The 20752-nt window shown below is 42.5% G+C and overlaps 1 protein-coding gene across 2 annotated transcripts in view; it reads left to right on the plus strand.

The window, feature by feature from the left end:
• DPP6 (dipeptidyl peptidase like 6) overlaps positions 1-20752 on the plus strand; it is a 795051-nt gene that overhangs the window by 429559 nt on the left and 344740 nt on the right. For both annotated transcript variants that reach the window (XM_061166191.1, XM_061166192.1), the window contains exon 3: positions 16845-16943. In XM_061166191.1, the coding sequence (XP_061022174.1) occupies positions 16845-16943 (99 nt within the window). The remainder of the gene's footprint in view (positions 1-16844; positions 16944-20752) is intronic.

Below are 20752 nucleotides of genomic sequence, written 5' to 3' on the forward strand. Positions count from 1 at the left end.
GTGCTAATGAAGACTAAGTGATATAAATGGGTGGTACAGATAGTATCTGTTATGACAATCCAGAATATGGGAGAGATCGTTGAGGACAGGAAGCATTTGTGGAAGATATTTTGGAGGATGAAGAATTTGAAAGATACACCTTGTGTTAAAGGGAGGAAATCCAAGAAGGAAGGTTACCATGAACCATAATGAGCCTGGTGCTTGCTGGACAGGAGATGCCTGGCCTGGAAGCACTGGCAGGATGTGACGAGTGTTAGGAGGGTCTGGGATGCTAGGCACTGAGTTCCAGATTGTACTCTCATCGCTCCTATGATATGGAACAACCTATATGTCCTAACTACTTTTATTGTGATAAACCCACAGATGATCTTATCATTTCCCCTGATGCTGGGAAAGATTGAGGGCAGGAGATGGGAGCAACAGAGGATGAGATGGTTGGATGGCATCACTGACTCTTTGGACATGAGTTTGAGCACACTCAGGGAGATAGTGATGAACAGGGAAGCCTGGTGTGCTGCAGTCCATGGGGTCACAAGAGGCTGACATGATTTAGCAATTGAACAACAGTTGATTTTGCCATTGGAAGGGGGAGAGGCTCATAAAAATGTGGATACATTTCAGGAAGCATGTGGATCTAGTCAGTCTGTTAACCATCTTAGAATCATCTTGAGCATTTATCCAAGCTCAGATGTTACTAGGTATCCATTAGAGTACTTTTATCCATATAGAACAAAATACCTAACTAAAATACTGATTCAAATGGTAGGTGTTTATCATGTTTTCCCAGTCCCAGGATGATTCTGTGGCTCAAAGATCATGTTTCTCTGCTGCTATCATCTTCATGTTGGCAAAGTAGCTGCAATGATACCATATGTCTCATCTCACACCCTCACAGAAAGGATGGGAAAATTAGAACCTGCCTAATGTATTTCTGTCTTTTTCCAAAACCAGCCAGGAGGCAGCTTGTTCATATAACGATATTACATGACCACCCTTAACTGTAAGGGTTGAGAGAACATGTATTTCATGGAAATTCACCTCTGCTGAGTTGACAGAGGGCTGTGGCTCTTGGGGAGGCAGCGTAGTGCCTGCCACAATAAGTAATGAGACTCCTCGATTTATGAAATACTTGAGGAATGAGGTCTGCATTCCTTGAACTTGAACAGTGAATTTGCACCATTCTTTAAATTGAAACAGATCTGAAAAGAGGGAGTTCTGACAGATTCTCATGAAAGAAAGAATTAATTTATACTGCTACTAACCTTACAGTTAGTTGCAAGCTTCCAAAGTCTTGAGAAGTGGGTCCCTAGGAGAATCTTAACAGTCTCTCTTCTGACTTTTCATCATTAGTTCTAGAAGGATTGTTAGGTGAATCTTGCTTATTTATTGAATCTTTACACTAAAGAGCCATTTATCGCAAGGGTGACAGTAGATGCTTATTATTCATACTTGCATGAAGACTCTAAGTTAAGGCAAGTGTGCCTACATATTTATCCATAATCGGGCACTTTTCAAAGTGTTGCTACATTATGCATCCTACTTTAAAGGCACAGTTGCATGTAAGCCGTGAAAAGGAGTAAGTCTTATCCTGGCCCTCTGGTTTTCTCTGGAGTCTACTGCTTGGCTTAGAGGAGAGCCTGTTGGTAAATTTCACGTGGATTTTGGTAGCCTTTGAGACCATATGTTACAAGGGGCTCTCTGATCCAGGAGGTGCTATTTTAAGGAAGACTCTGACCGGTCAGGACCCAAAAGTAGCAATTCAGGAGTCTAAGCTGAGTTTCCTCATATAGGTCAGAGCACAGAAATCAGTGAAATAATAAAATCAGAGAACTAGAGAGAGGTTGTCCATAAGGAACGAGGCAGCTCGGGGGACTGAAGAGAATGAAGTTAAATCACCTGCCTTCTCTTTGAGACATAACTCTCACCTTAAACCCTGGTTCAGCAACATTGATCGCTTAAGAAGGAATAATAGATATATGCAGTTTCTCAGGTTGATGTCTCATATTCCCCAAATCCCTGATTATCTGTGCTTTTAGGTGAGGCAATAAAATCACAGAAAATAGGTTAAGTGATAATTTATAGAACCTCAGATCTAATCAGTCTTTTTTTCCCCATCGCTTTCCTTTATCTAGATTATTTTTTTTTTCATTATCCTTTTAAAAGTTCAGGAAATGTATGACTTGCATTTTCAGAGGCTGCCTTATCAAGTGGTGGGTTAGTTGGAAGTGGGAGCAAAGGTTGAGAGGGATGAGTCAGGAAAAAGGCAGGCCCCAGGAGATGCCCACATCCTAACGCCTAGAACCGTCATCCTACGGGAGTCCTTCCTTGCAGATGTGGTCATGTTGAGTAGCTTGAGATGCGGGGTTTTCTTGAGCTATCCAGTGTGTCATAAATGAGATCATTTGTGTCTTTGTGAGCGGAGGCAGAGGGAGGTGTGACAGAGAGACAGGAGAGAAGGCCATGTGACCACGAGTCAGAGGATGGAGTGATTCGGCCCCAAGTCATGGAGCTCCCAGAGCACTAGAAGCTGGAAGAGGTAAAGAAAAGATTGCGGGGGGGGGGGGGGAGGTTCAAGAAGGAGGGGACACAGACACACACAGACACACACGTACATGCTTATGGCCCATTCGCGTTGTATGGCAGAAACCAACGTAACTGTAAAGCAATTCTCCAATTAAAACATTGTTAAAATAGAAAAGATTGTCCCCTCGAGCTCCCAAGGAGCCCACCTTGATTTTGGCCCATTGAAGCTGATTTTAGATTTTTGGGCTCCTAAAACCATGGGAGAATAAATTTCTGTTTTAAATGATCAGATCTGTGACAACGTGTTAAAACAGTCCAGAGAAACTGATAGCAAAGGGAAATATTACTAAATGCCTTCATTTTACGGTAGCCACATCTTGGAGCCAGGCATATAAGTGGACCCCCGGAGCCAGCAGAACTAGAGATGCACTGGACACTTTGGGAACCGGGGCCCCGGGGACCGCCTTGACTTGTGGCCCACCTCTGCTCCCCTGGCCACGCCCACTGAGCGCCCATACGGGGTCCTCTCCCCTCCCTGGGGGACTCCTCTCAGCTCCAAAATGTGAATCTTTATCATCTCGGCCACCAGGAGAGGAACTGAAATCCATTCACATTAAGCTGTACACTTGTGTTTTTTAAAAACTGGAGGAAAAAAAGACACTGTCTCTCTCCCACACATATTTCTTTTTATTATTTTTGTTGTTCAGTCGGTCAGTCATGTCCTACTCTTTGCGACCCCATGGACTGCAGCATGCCAGACTTTCCTGTCCTTCACTGTCTCCCGGAGTTTGCTCAAACTCATGTCCATTGAGTCAGTGATGCATCCAACCATCTCATCCTCTGTTGCCCCCTTCTCCTCCTGCCCTCAATCTTTCCCAGCATCGGGGTTTTTTCCAGTGAGTTGGCTCTTCACATCAGGTGGCCAAAGTATTGGAGCTTCAGCTTCAGCATCAGTCCTTCCAATGAATATTCAGGACGGATTTCCCTTAAGATTGACTGGTTTGATCTCCTTGCAGTCCAAGGGACTCTCAAGAGTCTTCTCCAGCTCCACAGTGCTCAGCCTTCTTTATAGTCCAACTCTCACATCCATACGTGACTACTGGAAAAACCATACTTTTGACTGTGCACACATTTGCTGACAAAGTGATGTCTGTGCTTTTTGATATGCTGTCTAGGTTTGTCATAGCTTTTCTTCCAAGGAGCAAGCGTCTTTGAACTTCATGGCTGCAGTCACCATCTGCAGTGATTTTGGAACCCAAGAAAAACGTGCATGAAACACATACAGACTCTACTTAACAATTCATATAAACTTAAGAGCAAGAGCCAAATTAAAATAAATACAGGTCAGTCAACAAAGTCAATAAAATTCAAATTAAGAAACAGTCATTTTGTGTGGCAGAAGATGAGGGTCCTGAAACTAAATCGCCCCTTAAATGTGTTTAGGGTATTTGTTGTTGTGACACCGATGTTTTGGGTTGGACGTTTCATTGGACATGCCTGCTCTTGCCTCACTGGGTAAAGCGTTGCCCTGCCTACTGTTTCTCTGTGGGAGCCACACTCTTTGTTCACAGAGACCCCTGTGCTTCCGAGAAACCAAATTAGCTGACTTGGCGTTGGTGCATCATGAAGATGCACGCTCACTCGGGCAATTAATATGGGTATGAGTGTATTTTTATGATCAGAATATAACTTTATTAATATTTATTGCCCAAATAATATGAATAAACAGAAAAACTTTAAACAATGAAAAGATATTAACAATTACAATTAAAATAAAAATAATAATACTTTTCTCATACTATCTGTGCTACAACCAGTCCCTAGGGATCATTTACTTTGGACCATTTCTGATTTTAATTCTTCTGGAATTTATTTCTGTCATTTTAATGTTATGCTCATATATCAATATGATTATTGATATATCAGACTGCCTGATATCCAGACTGTCTGTTATACAGACTGCCTCCTATCCAAGTGGAACATTTAACTCACATTTCCTCCTGCTTCCTTTTCTTCACTCTGGGTTGTAGAAACCATCAGGTTATTTTTAGTTCCTCTAGACAGGGGTGCCCAACCTCCAAGCCATGGACCAGTACCTCCTGTCACACTAGCAGCAGCATTAGATTAGGAATAAAGTACACAATGAATGTGCTGGGTGTGACTCACCCCTAAACCACCCTTCCCCACCCTGCCCTCCCCCATTTGTTGAATAAATTGCCTTCCATGAAACCCATCCCTGAGGCCAAAAAGGTTGGGGACCGCTGCTGTAGAGATCTCTTTCATAAGTTCCTATGAAATGTCTTTACAAATACATTTCTTGTTCTGCTGACCTTAAATGGAGTCTCTGGGCTTCTCACCAGACAAGAGAGAGACGTTAGGGCCTGCACAGTCTTCTGCTCCATCCTGACACGGCCCCTCCAGCTCCAGCTGAAACTAAATCGCCTTGGTGACATGTGCAATGTCCCACTTAATAAAATCTGCCACCAAACGGTTGATTTTAAAATGGAAAATTCTAACACAACACTGTAAATCACCTGTCCTTACAAAAAAGAACACAGACCTTTAAAACAAAAGCAAAAGCATTTTGCGTCTGTATTGAAAACAATTAATTCATCTAAGTATCAAGAATGGGTTGCAGCTTTACCATTTACTACAAAATCTATGGATAATCACCTAAAAATATATCAAAAATAAAAGAGAGAAGTTATTCCAAATAAATAAATAGATAAATAAATTTCTAAAATGGAAAATTTATTTAAAACATTGACAGTGTTTTGCTTAGACATGCATTTCTCTTTAAAACCTGACAATGCAGACAAAGCCATAGAGAGAGAAATTGTAGTACTTTGTGACTAAACAGCTTGTCTAGAGGCATTCAGGTCAAATAGACTCTTCAGTAGCTGCAGCTATTTTATTCTTATTTGGACCTTGACTTTAGTAAACAGACCCATTTTCTTAGCAATCCTAATGGATTGTATCTATTTGAAGTTAAAAAGTAAAACTATCTTCATTGCCGACAAAATGAAAAAGTTGTATAGATAATGCTAATACGTTTAGGGGTAGTTTTAGAAAAAACATGGAATACAAGGTCTATATTCAAATATTAATTGTATTTCTTAGGCACTAGCAGCAAAACTTTGGAAATTGAAATTTCGAAAATTCTAGTTGTATTCTTTGCCTGGGGTGACCTAATAGAGCCACGGGGTGGGTTCAAATAACAGAAACATATTTTCTCACGGTTCTCTAGTCTTAAGTCCTCAGTTAAGGGCCAGCAGGGTGGTTTCTAGTGTGACCTCTCTTCCTGGCTGGCAGACAGCACCTTGTCACATTGCTTTTTCTCTGCTTGAATGCTCAGGGAGAGAGAGAGAGAGCCCTGTCTCCAGTCCTGCCTCCTCACAAGGATATCAGTGCTGCTGGACCAGAGCCCCACGTTTATGATCTCATTTCACTGCCTCCTTCAAGGCTCTGTCGCCAAATATGGTCACATTGTGGATTAAGGCTTCCACATATGAATTGGAGAGAGAGGAGTTGGTTCAGTCCATAACACCAGTACATCTGGACATCTGATGTGAAGAACTGACTCATTGGAAAGACCCTGATGCTGGGAAAGATTGAGGGCAGGAGGAGAAGGGGACAACAGAGGATGAGATGGTTGGATGGCATCACCGACTCAATGGACATGAGTTTGAGTAAACTCCGGGAGTTGGTGAAGGACAGGGAGACCTGGCATGCTGCAGGCCATGGGGTCACAAAGAGTCGGATATGACTGATCAACATGGACATCTTTGCTGTGTGTTATTTTGTCTACACAATCTGACCTCTGGCCACCAAAGATTTACATCCATCCCACATACAAAGTATATCCACTCTGTTCTGAGACCCCAGAAGTCTCAAACTATTACAGAATCAATTCAAAGTCCAAAATTTCATCAGCTCAGCAGTCCCAAATGCCATCATCTAAATCATTTCAATGAGTTATAGGTAAGACTCTGGGTATACTCTATCCCAGGGCACAATTCATCACTATTGTGAACCCCTGTGAAACTAAAGAAATAAGTGGTGTCTTCTCCTGAAAGTAATGGTGAGACAGGCATAGGGTTACAGTTATAAGTATTTCTGTTCAAAAAAAGGAGAAATTTGAAGGAAAAAAGGGGGTCACCAGTTCCAAATCACTTCTACATTCACTTGGGCATACTCCTGTATGTTTAAAGTACTGGGAATAATGGTCTACAGATTTTAACTTTGTCCTCTGGGGGTCATTTTTGTTCTTCATGAAAGGTAGCATGAGTTTGTAGCTGAGCAGTTTTATCAGCATATTTCTTGTCTGAAGAGGCTGGTGGTCTGCCAGCCTTCTTTGATTTCATAGTTTCTCTGTCCTTTTCAGTCGAAGCTGGCAGAGCTTCTGCAGATATAAAATTCGTAAGAACCTGTGGGTTTCCTATGTATGTCATGGGGATTCATTCCATTAGACCAGAGACCCCTCCATAGGGGTTAGCTAGATACTCCCATCTCTGTGTTTGGCTTCTGCTGAGATGGTTGAGAAGATTATGAGTTACACAGTTAGGCTCTTCAATGAGATTTTTACATGACTGAATACCCTGAGATTTTGATCTTGCAGTCATATTGGCAAAAGTATGTTAAGCCACATCTAGTGAAGTGAATTTCTCAACTTGCACATTTTTTACAGTCTGGATAAGGGAAGATAATTCTCCAAAGAAAGTACAGAAATAGTCAATAAGCACATGAAAAGATGCTCAACACTATTAGATTTGAAACATTATTCACCCATTAAAAGGAATGAAGTGCTGGTACATATTATTATGTATTATCACATGGATGAAACTTGAAAATGAAATATACCAATAAAAAAAGACCAAGTTATTGTATGATTCCATATGAATTATTTGTACTAACCAAATGTATAGATACAGAAAACAAATATTTCATTGCTTAGGATTGGGAATATATGGGTGGAAATGGGGAGTGACTGCCAATGGTTATGGAATTTTAGAGAAGAATAATGAAAATGTTCTAAACTTAGATCATAGTGTTGTTGCTGTTCTTCTGGTGTTTCAGTTCAGTTCAGTTCAATTCAGTCGCTCAGTCTTGTCCGACTCTTTGCGACCCCATGAATCGCAGCACGCCAGGCCTCCCTGTCCATCACAAACTCCCGGAGTTTGCTCAGACTCATGCCCATCTGGTCGGTGATGCCATCCAGCCATCTCATCCTCAGTCATCCCCTTCTACTGCCCCCAATCCCTCCCAGCATCAGGGTCTTTTCCAGTGAGTCAACTCTTCGCATGAGGTGGCCAAAGTATTGGAGTTTCAGCTTCAGCATCAGTCCTTCCAATGAACACCCAGGACTGATCTCCTTCAGGATGGACTGGTTGGATCTCCTTGTAGTCCAAGGGACTCTCAAAGTCTTCTCCAACACCGCAGTTCAAAAGCATCGATTTTTCGGCACTCAGCTTTCTTCACAGTCCAACTCTCACATCCATACATGACCACTGGAAAAACCAGAGCCTTGACCAGACGGACCTTTGTTGGCAAAGTAATGTCTCTGCTTTTTAATATGCTCTCTAGGTTGGTCATAACTTTCCTTCCAAGGAGTAAGCGTCTTTTAATTTCATGGCTGCAGTCACAATCTTCAGTGATTTTGGAGCCCCCAAAAATAAAGTCTGACACTGTTTCCACTGTCTCCCCATCTATTTCCCATGAGGTGATGGGACCAGATGCCATGATCTTAGTTTTCTGAATGTGAAGCTTTAAGCCAACTTTTTCACTCTCCTCTTTCACTTTCATCAAGAGGCTTTTTAGTTCCTCTTCACTTTCTGCCATAAGGGTGGTGTCATCTGCATCTCTGAAGTTATTGATATTTCTCCCAGCAATCTTGATTCCAGCTTGTGCTTCTTCCAGCCCAGCGTTTCTCATCATGTACTCTGCATATAAGTTAAATAAGCAAGGTGACAATATATAGCCTTGACGTACTCCTTTTCCTATTTGGAACCAGTCTGTTTTTCGATGTCCAGTTCTAACTGTTGCTTCCTGACCTGCATACAGGTTTCTCAAGAGGCAGGTCAGGTGGTCTGGTATTCCCATTTCCTTCAGAATTTTCCGCAGTTTATTGTGATCCACACAGTCGAAGGCTTTGGCATAGTCAATAAAGCAGAAATAGATGTTTTTCTGGATGATCCAGCCGATATTGGCAATTTGATCTCTGGTTCCTCTGCCTTTTCTAAAAGCAGCTTGAACATCTGGCAGTTCTTGGTTCACGTATTGCTGAAGCCTGGCTTGGAGAATTTTAAACATTACCTTACTAGCGTGTGAGATGAGTGCAATTGTGCGGTAGTTTGAGCATTCTTTGGGATTGCCTTTCTTTGGGATTGGAATGAAAATGGACCTTTTCCAGTCCTGTGGCCACTGCTGACTTTTCCAAATTTGCTGGCATATTGAATGCAGCACTTTCACAGCATCATCTTTCAGCATTTCAAATAGCTCAACTGGAATTCCATCACCTCCACTAGCTTTGTTTGTAGTGATGTTTTCTAAGGCCCACTTGACTTCACATTCCAGGATGTCTGGCTCTAGGTGAGTGATCACACCATTGTGATTATCTGGGTCGTGAAGATCTATTTTGTCCAATTCTTCTCTGTATTCTTGCCACCTCTTCTTAATATCTTCTGCTTCTGTTAGGTCCATACCATTTCTGTCCTTTATTGAGTCCATCCTTGCATGAAATGTTCCCCTGGCATCTCTAATTTTCTTGAAGAGATCTCTAGTCTTTCCCATTCTGTTGTTTTCCTCTATTTCTTTGCACTGATCGGTGAGGAAGGCTTTCTTATCTCTCCTGGCTATTCTTTGGAACTCTGCATTCAAATGGGAATATCTTTCCTTTTCTCCTTTGCTTTTCGCTTCTCTTCGTTTCACAGCTATTTGTAAGGCCTCCTCAGACAACCATTTTGCCTTTTTGCATTTCTTTTCCATGGGGATGGTCTTGATCCCTGTCTCCTGTACAATGTCACGAACCTCCATCCATAGTTCATCAGGCTCTCTGTCTATCAGATCTAGTCCCTTAAATCTATTTCTCACTTCCAGTTGCTTAGTCATGTCCTATTCTTTGTGACCCGGGAACAACAGCACACTAGACTTCCCTCTCCTTATCTCTTGGAGGTTCTTCAAACTCATGTCCTCTGAGTTGGTGATGCCATCCAACCATCTCATCCTCTATCGCCGCATTCTCCTCCTGCCCTCAATTTTCCCAGCATCAGCGTCTTTTCCAAGGAGTTTGTTCTTGGCATCAGGTGGTCAAAGTATTGGAGCTTTAGCTTCAACATCAGTCCTTCCAATGAATATTCAAGGTTGATTTCCCTTAGGATTGACTGGTTGGATCTTACATTCCAAGGGACTCTCAAGAGCCTTCCCCAGCACAATTCAAAAGCCTCAGTTCTTCAGCACTCAGCCTTCTTTATGGTCCACCTCTACTGGAAAAACCACAGCTTTGACTATGTGCACCTTTGTCGACAAAGTGATGTCTCTGCTTTTGACTATGCTGTCTAGGTTTCTCATAGCTTTTCTTCCAAGGGGCAAGCGTCTTTTAATTTAATGGCGGCAGTCACTGTTCTCAGTAATTTTGGAGTCCAAGAAAATAAAATTTATCACTGCTTTCACTTTACCCCTTCTGTTTGCCAAGAAGTGATGGGACTGGATGCCATGATCTTAGTTTTTTGAATGTTGAGTTTCAAGCCAGCTTTTTTCACTCTCCTCTTGCACCCTCATCAAGAGGCTCTTTAGTTCCTCTTCACCTTCTGCCGTTAGAATGGTATCATCTGCATATCTGAGGTTGTTGATATGTTACCTGGTTTAAATGTCATTGTTCCTAAACCGTTGATGGTGAAGCAGAACTAAATTTATTCTTTCATTATGATAAGAAGCTACTGAAGAAATATGAGTAGTGTGTACACCAGGCATCATTATTTCTTGTACTTTTTTTATTAAAAGAGAAAAGGAATCTAGTTGGAATTATTGGACCCAACCTCTAACCGTATCTGCACAGAGCACTCATTTAGTCCTGACATGTGGCCACGGTGAAGGGACATGTTCCCTGTGTGTTCACTGGGCTGTTTCCTTTTCTGCTCAGCTGTGTCAGGATGGTTGTTAATGGAAAAGGCTGCAGCGACTTGCTTCTCAACAAACTCTGTGTCACTGGAACTTGTGAATTAACAGTGCAGCCACTGGAAAATGAAAAATTGATTTCCACATGTTCTTCTGTAGGTGTTCGTATGGAAACACACACAGATTATCAACTTCTATAGAAATAACACACAAGTTTCCCAGTGACCGATTCAGAGCATAAGAGTGGTTTCACTCTGAGTCTCAGGTTGGGGTCTGTCTCTCTGTGGATTTACATCTGACCTGCCCACCACCATCCTTTTCCCCTTCGAGTTTTAAAAGCACTTAGTACTTGACATCAGCCACACTGTTCATAGCAGAGTAACTACTTGCTATGTGCCAGGCATTGTAGGATGCTTTCATTGTTGATCTGATTTGATGGCTAAGTTTTTTCCAGTTAAGGAAATGCATGCCTTAAAATGTTTTTCCCGATCTTTTCTTTATTACAGAAAACATTTTTACCTGGAGAGCAGTGTTCTATCAGGATCATCATAAATGCTACCTGCGTTTTCTGATTTTATTAGCTTCCTGGCTCTGGAATATGTTATGAACAAGCCAGATTCTGTCAATAATGTCAATATTTAAATTCTCCTACATATAGGGTTATCGTTACCATCTTTTAAAATTCCATATATATGCATTAGTATACTGTATTGGTGTTTATCTTTCTGGCTTACTTCACTCTGTATAATGGGCTCCAGTTTCATCCATCTCATTAAAACTGATTCAAATGAATTCTTTTTAACGGCTGAGTAATATTCCATGGTGTATATGTACCACAGCTTCCTTATCCATTCGTCTGCTGATGGGCATCTAGGTTGCTTCCATGTCCTGACTATTATAAACAGTGTTGCGATGAACATTGGGGTGCACGTATCTCTTTCAGATCTGGTTTCCTCGGTGTGTATGCACAGAAGTGGGATTGCTGGGTCATATGGCAGTTCTATTTCCAGTTTTTTAAGGAATCGCCACACTGTTCTCCAAAGCGGCTGTACTAGTTTTCATTCCCACCAACAGTGTAAGAGGGTTCCCTTTTCTCCACACCCTCTCCAGCATTTATTGCTTGTAGACTTTTGGATAGCAGCCATCCTGACTGGTGTGTAATGGTACCTCATTGTGGTTTTGATTTGTATTTCTCTGATAATGAGTGATGTTGACCATCTTTTCATGTGTTTGTTAGCCATCTGTATGTCTTCTTTGGAGAAATGTCTGTTTAGTTCTTTGGCCCATTTTTTGATTGGGTCATTTATTTTTCTGGAATTGAGCTTCAGGAGTTGCTTGTATATTTTTGAGATTAGTTGTTTGTCTGTTTCTTCGTTTGCTATTATTTTCTCCCATTCTGAAGTACAGACTTTTGGACTCTGTGGGAGAACGTGAGGGTAGGATGATCTGAGAGAATAGCATTGAAACATGTATATTATCAAGTGTGAAACAGATCGCCAGCTCAGGCTGGATGCATGAGACAAGTGCTCAGGGCTGGTGCACTGGGAAGACCCAAAGGGATGGGATGGGGAGGGAGGTGGGAGGGGGGTTCAGGATGGGGAACACATGTAAATCCATGGCTGATTCATGTCAATGTATGGCAAAAACCACTGCAATATTGTAAAGTAATTAGCCTCCAACTAATAAAAATAAATGAAAAAATAAATAAATAAATTCTCCTGCAAATGTGGTTAATGTTGGCTTTACTGTCCTCCTGCACTTCTTTAGAGAAGCCACTTAACCTCTCAGGAGCTCAGGTCTACCTTCCATAAAATGGCTTTCCTTCCTCCTCCTTGCAGGATTGAGAGGTAATAACTGTCAGAGTCCTCCAAACACCGCAAAACATTTTAGAGTTGTCACTTTACATCTCAAGGACCCAAAAAAACCATCTAAGCAGTACACCACCTTAACATGCATGAGACCTTGACTCCAAAGACATAGAAATCTATTAGGCACAACAGAAAATGACTGAAAGGTTTTTTTCAAAATTATCAATTTGATAAAAGAGCTTGTAACCTAAGAGCAGATGATCCTGATTAAGCTAATTAGGCATATTAGGAATTAAAATTAATTGTTTAGAAATTTAAAACAACAAAATGAAAGAGCTTGACACACTAAAGGAAAAAACTAGATAAAAATTGAGCTGAAGAAATAATGCACATCCTCCCAGAGACATAAAAATGCAGAAGAGCTAGAGGTTCCTGGTGAGGTCCAGTGGGGTCTGGAATGATGGAGAAGCAGTATGGAATTAGACAGTTACTGATAACATTCCTGATACAGAGAAAGGCAGTTCTTAGACTGTAAATGGTACTAACTGGCGAGCAGGATATTTAAAGAAAAGCCACAACTGGACATTTTTCTAATGGAATTTCGGAATATCAAACATGAGAGAATATGCCTTCATCACTGGACATTTTCAGCTCACACTTTCTACTGCACCAATACCAACCCACTCACAGTTTCCTGAAAATACTGTAGTCATCAATGCCTTCATGGCCTTGCAGTCCTCCTAGCTTGAATGTTCTTCCGTCATTTTATCTTGGCTAGCAGGCTCTTTTCTCACAGAGTTCTTTCTGGAACTCCTCCTACTTTTTGTTCTGCAGCCTCCTGCACATCGGGTCCTGTCACTCCTGCAGTGTGGTCATTGTTTCAGCTCTGGCTCCGTTTCACTGTGAGATTCTGAGAGTCCGAATCGCTTCCAAGGTCTTTCATCTATGATTCTTGGGCGGCTCAGCCTGTCTCTTGAACATGGTGGTCCCTTGTGCTGGTCCCCGCCTCAGAGCACTTTGGAATTCATCAGTCTGTGCGTCAGTAGCTTGGTTAGATAGCACATGACCATGTGCTGTGAACGAGCTGTCAAGCTCCAGAGGGGCCAGCAGAGAGTGTCTTGAGGAGGCAGAGCTGACTGTCGACAGAAGCACCTGTCCTGTCTTGAACAGAGCACTCTTTATAGTGTATATAGTAATGCTGCCACCACAGGCTCTCCCTATTTAAGTCATATCAGATTTTAAAGTATTTTTTTTAAAAAACCAAGGAAGTAGTAGTTTTTAAAAAATAAAACACATTTTCGGTGGTCCAATGGTTAAGACTCCACGCTTCCAACGCAGCGGGCATGAGTTCGATCCCTGGTCAGGGAAGTTCTGCATGCCATGCAGTGTGGCAGAAAGAAACAACCAACTTTTTGTTTTGATGAATAGAACCATCGTTTGTGAAAAGAAAAATTTTCAGAAAGTGAGTGGATCGACTTTTCCTGTTTGACCCAAAGTTTGATTAAATGGCAGTCTGTCGTTCTTATTGGGCTTCCTATGGATTCGAAAATGTGGAGCTAGAACCATCCCTGAAGAGAAGTGTTTACTTAGATAAAATTCAAGTTCTAATATGATGAGTTATTTTCTGACCATGTATTTGAGTGTCTGACGTACTTACTCTTGCTCTTGTTTTATTTACTGCATTTTAATTGAAATGTATTTGACACTGTTTAAGTTTAGGGCTTCCCAGGTGGCACTGGTGGTAAAGAACATGCCTGCCAGGGCCAGAGACGTGAAAGAGGCGGGCTCGATCCCTGGGTCGGGAAGGTCCCCAGGAGGGGGGCGTGGCCACCCACTCCAGGATTCTCGCCTGGAGAATCCCATGGACAGAGGAGCCTGGCGGGCCACAGTCCATGGGGTCTCAGGGTCGGACGTGACTGAGTACAGCATGTTGATTTGATGCATTTATATGTTGTAGTACGATTGCCTTTGTAGGATTAGCTAACACCCTCTGTAAGGCCACGTGATTATCTTTTTTTTTGGGGTGGGAAAAATTAAGATCTAGTCTCTTACCAAGTTTGATGTTTATAGTACAGTTTTGTTGCCTCTAATCACTAAATGTGCATGAGAGCTCCAGAACTCATTTATCAACGAGTTGCAAATATATTTCTTAATTACTAGTTCACAGTATAACTTTATTAGATTGATGTCTAGTAATCTTTAAATTTTTCATGTATTGACTATTTTCCATACTGAAATGCATCATGTTTGAAGCTGTGTATATTTTTCCAAGACTGCTTCAGAGACAGATGAGAAAGTCCCAAAGGGAAGAACTAGGCTTGGTTTTAACGTGCTTTGATTAGCACCTGGGAGAGCTCCACATACCATCAGGTCTAACAGGAAGGCCACCTCAAACCTCATCACTCCGTACATTTCAAAAGACTTTTACATGCACTAATCCTATTTGATATGCAAGATACAAGTCAGTGTGCAACGTTCCTGCAAATTTCAGTAATCTTTCATGCCCAGGGAGGCCACAAAAAAAAAACCATAGGAGATGTAACAAAATCTATACATACGCTAGAATCCTAGAAGCTTTGAGGATTTCATTCAGAGATTATCATTTTTTCATTATGTAAGATAAAAATGTTTTTTTTGTTTCCCCAACCTGCCACAGATTTTGAAACAGAAAGTTGAAAGAGGCAAAGTTGTTGTTGAGGGCAAGCACTGAGACAGCCCAAGAAGTGAAGGCTGTCTCAACAGCCGGAACTGAAAAGAGAAACAGACCCAACAACCAAACATCCCCGTGTAAAAATGCAGTGATCTGAAACCACCTCACGCAGGGTGCACATAGACCTACACGCCCTGATTAACACTCATGGTAACCCCACGCAGCAGCCCGACACAGAACAGAGGAAATGATAACCTGACTCTTCAGGAAAAGGGCAGCTAAAGAGGCATCTTTTATTTCAGAGGGCCGGGTCGTAAATAAACATCCTACGTAAATGATGGACGTCGGACAAAGTTAAGATAGAGTGTCTTGTTAGTACAACAGAAGTGAGGGTGCTTTGAGGTCCTGTCCGGGTGGGGTTTTGGGGGGAGAGGTATAGCTGCTTTACAACGTCGTGTTAGTTTCTGCTATTCAGCAGTGTGACTCAGCTCTAAGTATACACACCTGCCTCCCGCCTACCCCAGCCGACCCCTCTCTGTCCTCAGAGAGAGAGCCTCCCCAAGCCAAGATCCTTGCTTAATCCAGCAGCTTCCACTCGCTGTCTGTGCACGATGGTGCATCTGTATCAATCCCGGTCTCCTGGTCATCTCCTCTCCTGCCCCCGCCACGTCCACACGTTCTGCTCCCTGCATTTGTGTCTCTGCTCCTGCCTGGCTTTAATCTGCTTAGACTCACAGGTCAGAAGGTGGACAGCCTATTGTCTTGTCAAAGCAGATGAATGAATTTTTGTGCCTGTAATGAGAGAACCTCTCTGAGGCAGATCTAAATCCCCAGAAGCTTCGGCCTTAGGAAGTAGGATAAAAGCTTCCAGGTTCCTAAAGTCTGCCTGCTGGTGTCATTACCTGAATACCTCCTCTTGGGATGGATGTTCAAGTCTTATCCCGGGTGCTTACTCCCAGGCCTGGTGATCCAAGTGAGGCGGGGAGGTCAGAGGCTGGTAGTTTGCACACAGAATTTGGGGTCTGTCTCTTTTCTGGAGGACTAATCCCCAACCTAAAGGCAGCCAGGAATGAGTGAGGCATATGGGGAATAAGGACCTAAGGAATGTGCTACTTGTTTTTGGATTTCAGGCACCCAACATGTTGTTTGCTGTTGGCATTATGAATGCTTAATGAATTATTGGTTACATAATACAGTTGTGATCCCTTTTATTTTTATTTTTTTTTTACTATTTCCACCTTATTGCTCATCAGTCAGTTTTTCAAGTTATTTACCTTCATATCTAAGATGGTCATTTATGTTTTACAGGTAGAGAGGCCATAATGATGCCATTTTACTGTACTGTGATTCCCCTTAACAATAGTTTTTGATAGCTTTGTTGTGATTGTTTAGTCCCTCAGACAGTCCGACTCTTTTATGACCCCGTGGACTGTAGCCCACCCACCAAGCTCCTCTGTCCGTGGAGTTTCCCAGGCAAGAATATCGGAGTGGGTTGCCATTTCCTTCTCCTGGGGATCAAACTGGCATCTCCCGCATTGGCAGGCAAATTTTTTTTTTTACCACTAAGCCATCTGGTAGCTAAGCTATTGATAAAAGCAAAAAGCATGGCTGGCTTTTATTCAGCACTATGTATAGCAATTATGTTTAACCCTGTATACTATTTCTGGGTGGCAATCAGAATGTTTTAGGGTCCTGTCTTTTTTAACCAAGAAATAAAATTTTTTGTCTCTGTGCTCCTTGCTCTTTTCTAGCGGAAGATAACAGTCTGTCTCAAAAGAAGAAGGTGACTGTGGAAGACCTCTTCAGTGAAGATTTCAAAATCCACGACCCTGAGGCTAAGTGGATAAGTGGTGAGTCCTGAGTGCATTTGGGGACTCACTCTCGTACTCTCCGCCACTTTCTGAGAGCCTGGGTTTTGTAATTTGCCTTTCACCTCCCTTCTCTGGCTGTAGAAGTGGTTCCACAGAGCTCTTTGCTGTGATCGTCATCTTACTATCATTCTAAGAAAACGTGTATCTGGTCAAATCAAGCTGCTCCTTCATGAGTAATGGGTGTTCGGGGTCGCCTCCCTGAATCATTACTTCTCAGACCCAGGCGTGAGATGTTGCTAAGCAACAGGACAGGGAGAGACACAGCTGAGCCTTCCTCCCTTCTCCACATTTCTTTATTCCCTTTTGTACTCCTCTTGCTTTCACTCCCAACTGGGTCCAGGCGCCAAAAGGAACTGAAAGGATTCTTCTAGAATGCTGCCTAGTGAAGGAAACAGTAGAGTCCAGTGCCCACATGCGGATAAGTTAATCTTCCTCTCGAACTTCAGTCTAGATGAAATCTTGTTTTCTTGTTTGGGGGATTTTTTTTTGGGGGGGGGGATTTTTTTTAAACCACAAAGCAACATAGAACTGGAGGTGAAAGGCAGTATGTTTATAATACATTCATTGGTTCAAAATAGTCTGTTTCCTTTAGTTGGGTCTGAAATAATTCTAGAGTGCAGTCCTGGGGAAAAAAGATAAGTGACTGCTCCCCATCCTCTGCAGGCTTCTCTGCATCCCTCTTGCACAGTCTGGTCCTAGAACCTCTCCGGTTATCTCCACAGATACTGTTTTCATTTCATCTTAGCCTCCATGGGATGCACTTGAAAACTGATCCTCGGGGCAGAGAATCTTTGTAGTGAAATACTGGAGGTCTCGTTCACAGCCTGGCTTTTATAGTAAATGAGGCCGAGAGAGGTTAAGCGACTTATCTGAGGTCACAGAGCTAGTTAGTGACACCGCTGAAGCTGGAAGCCTGCCTCCTAACTTCCTTCCCATTTTGTGTGCTTTCCATGAATACTTTGTTGAATGACACTGTCATATTTTCTTGCTGTCCAGTTCCTCTGAACTGCCATTAATGCTTCACGAACTGTCGAAAATCAACCAGGAATGACTCTTTGCCTTCCGTCTCCCACTGGGCAGTAGCTTCTCCTTTGTCCTTCACTGTGGCTTCCATATTAATTTCTGGTCCTTAGATTTGCTTATTTAAAAATGAAAGGAGTAGCTGAATCTCAGAGGGAATGTATTTTATAAGAGGGAATTGGGGATAAATGAGAGCAGCGTACTGTGAATACCAGTAGGAGACACACACAGAAATCCAAATCATTGATAGAGCCAAGGTCTTTGCTGCTTGAGGAAATAATTTTACCTTTGGTCCTGAGGGGACGCAGCATCTGCTTCCTGTTTGTGTGTACCCATCACAGAGAGAGGGTTGAGCACTGATCGCATGCTCTGGGCCAGATCTTGGGAATAAAAGATGATGACTGTCTTCTTAAGGAGCACAGCATCTTCCAGGAGACAAAACAGGGAGTGACCGGTGGTAGCTGGACACATAGCGCAGGAAGGATGTGATTTTCTCCTTCTTCCCGAGAAGGAGTTTCAAAGATGGCGCATACACTCGGTCTCAAAGGTACCGGGTTCAGAGGCAGCCGAAGGGGGCCCTGCAAAGACCCCGTGTGTGCTCAAATAATACAGGCAAGCCTTTAGATTAGAGTATCCATGGCCTCTGGCTTGGCCTGCCTCTGCTCCCTATGCAGACAATGTACAAAGTGTAGGCAGAGATCTGGAGGCTCCAGGGCACCCAAGTTTATACAGGAACCCGTGTTGGTTGCTATTATAAGGTGTTGGTCTTCCATGAACTAACTTATGCTGCAAAGGCATGGAGCTGGTCCTGAGATGTGCTGGCTTTCTGGCCAGAATTTCATTCTGTCCCCAAAGTTGGGAGTTAATAAGAAGTGGCCTTGTGCCCGGCAGAAAATGCCCAGCAGGTTAAATCTACTCATAAGATGACCTGTGGTTCACAGAAACATGCCTCTGATGTCCAGGAGCTTTTGTAAGAGGAGTCTTTCCTTGTAATTGTAGGCACAGTGTGAAGTTTTGTTGCATGTTAACCAAGTGGTCAGGTCTCTGCAGAGACCAGGCACCGTCAGAAATCTAAGGGAACATAACTCCCCCCACCACCCTGTTTTCTAGCTGCCCCCTCCTCCTCTCACTGATTCCTTTTCCTCATCAGCCCCTTTCTTCCTGCTCCTTGAAGATGCAGTAGCTTAAAGTGAATGAAGTGACTTTGTGGTGACTAATTGTGCCTTACAATGTGAGTTTTACAAATACCATAAAGAATTCATTCATTTTTTAACCTTACAAGTCTAAATGTGAAAACCCAGGGAAAGAATCCTACATTTCATAGGATTGTTGATTGTTGTGGAGCTGAGATGAGCTTTAGAAATGATCAGAACATTAATTCATTTAATTAGTGTTTATTGAGTGTCTATACTGTAGACAGGCAAGTTGCTGGACCCCAAAAAAGACATCATTTTTCCCATGAAACAGTTTCCCTCTGGTTGACTTGGAGTTACCACCACCGCCACAGCCATCTACCACAATCATCACTACAACAGCCTCATTCTTCCTTCTTCCTCCTTTCCCCTCTGTCTGCATCGCTTCTCCTTCTTCTTCCTTGCTATCAACATCACCACCACCAGCACCACCATTACCACCACTGCCACCATCATCATCAACACCATCATCATCACATCAGTATCATTACCGTCATCACCGCCACCATTGTCATCACCATCATCATCATCACATCACCACCACCACCATCATCATCATCACATCACCACCACCATCATCACCACCATCATCATCATCATATTACCACCATCATCATCACCATCATCCACTGGGAGGTCCCACATCTTAAGTTCTGGGCTAAGTGCTTTGCACACTTTAAATCAATTAATTCTCACAATTACCATTATTCACTTGGCCTTCCCAGGTAGTGCTAGTGGTAAGGAACCCACATGCCAATGCAGGAGACTTAAGAGACGTGGATTCGATCCCTGGGTCTGGAAGGTCCCTTGGAGGAGGGCATGGCAACCCACTCCAGTATTCTTGCCTGGAGAATCCCATGGACAGAAGATCCTGGCAGGCTATAATCCATGGGGCCACAAAGAGCTGGACACGACTGAAGTGACTTGGCACACACACACCATTATTCACATTTTACAGATGAGGAAGCTGAGCCAAGGGTGTTTAAATGACTTGATCAATATCATACAGTTAATAAGTAGCAAAATTCAGATTCAAACCTATAAACAGCTGCACTGGTGTCTATAAATAGCTACATTGTATGGAAGCAAAGTCTCCAGCCAATTTCTTCAACCTCACTGGCTACATTGTGTGTTTAAGCAAGACTGTAGGTTATGAGTATGTCAGAATTATTGCCATTTCTTAACTTCTCTATTTTAGGACTCCTTATTCCCTTGGTGCCTATGTTGAATTAACAGAACACAAGTGATCAAGAAAAATGGTGCTATTCCCCAAGAAAGAGACTTGACTTTTTTAGTGAACATTAACCATTAAAGTTTGGAGAAGGAAATGGCAGCCCACTCCAGTATTCTTGCCTGGAGAATCCCATGGATGGAGGAGCCTGGTGGGTTACAGTCCACAGGGTCGCAAAGAGTCAGACACGACTGAGCGACCTAACTAACTAACTAACTAACTAACCATTAAAGTTAACAAATGTATTATCTTTGGTTTAATGTTGGAGTTAATCGTGTAGAACTAATACATTTTATTTATCAGGGAAAAAAATGGATTGGGGTTAAATTTCTCCTCACCCATTT

This window comes from Dama dama, chromosome 18 (assembly GCF_033118175.1).
Source record: "Dama dama isolate Ldn47 chromosome 18, ASM3311817v1, whole genome shotgun sequence".
Classification (NCBI taxonomy): domain Eukaryota; kingdom Metazoa; phylum Chordata; class Mammalia; order Artiodactyla; family Cervidae; genus Dama; species Dama dama.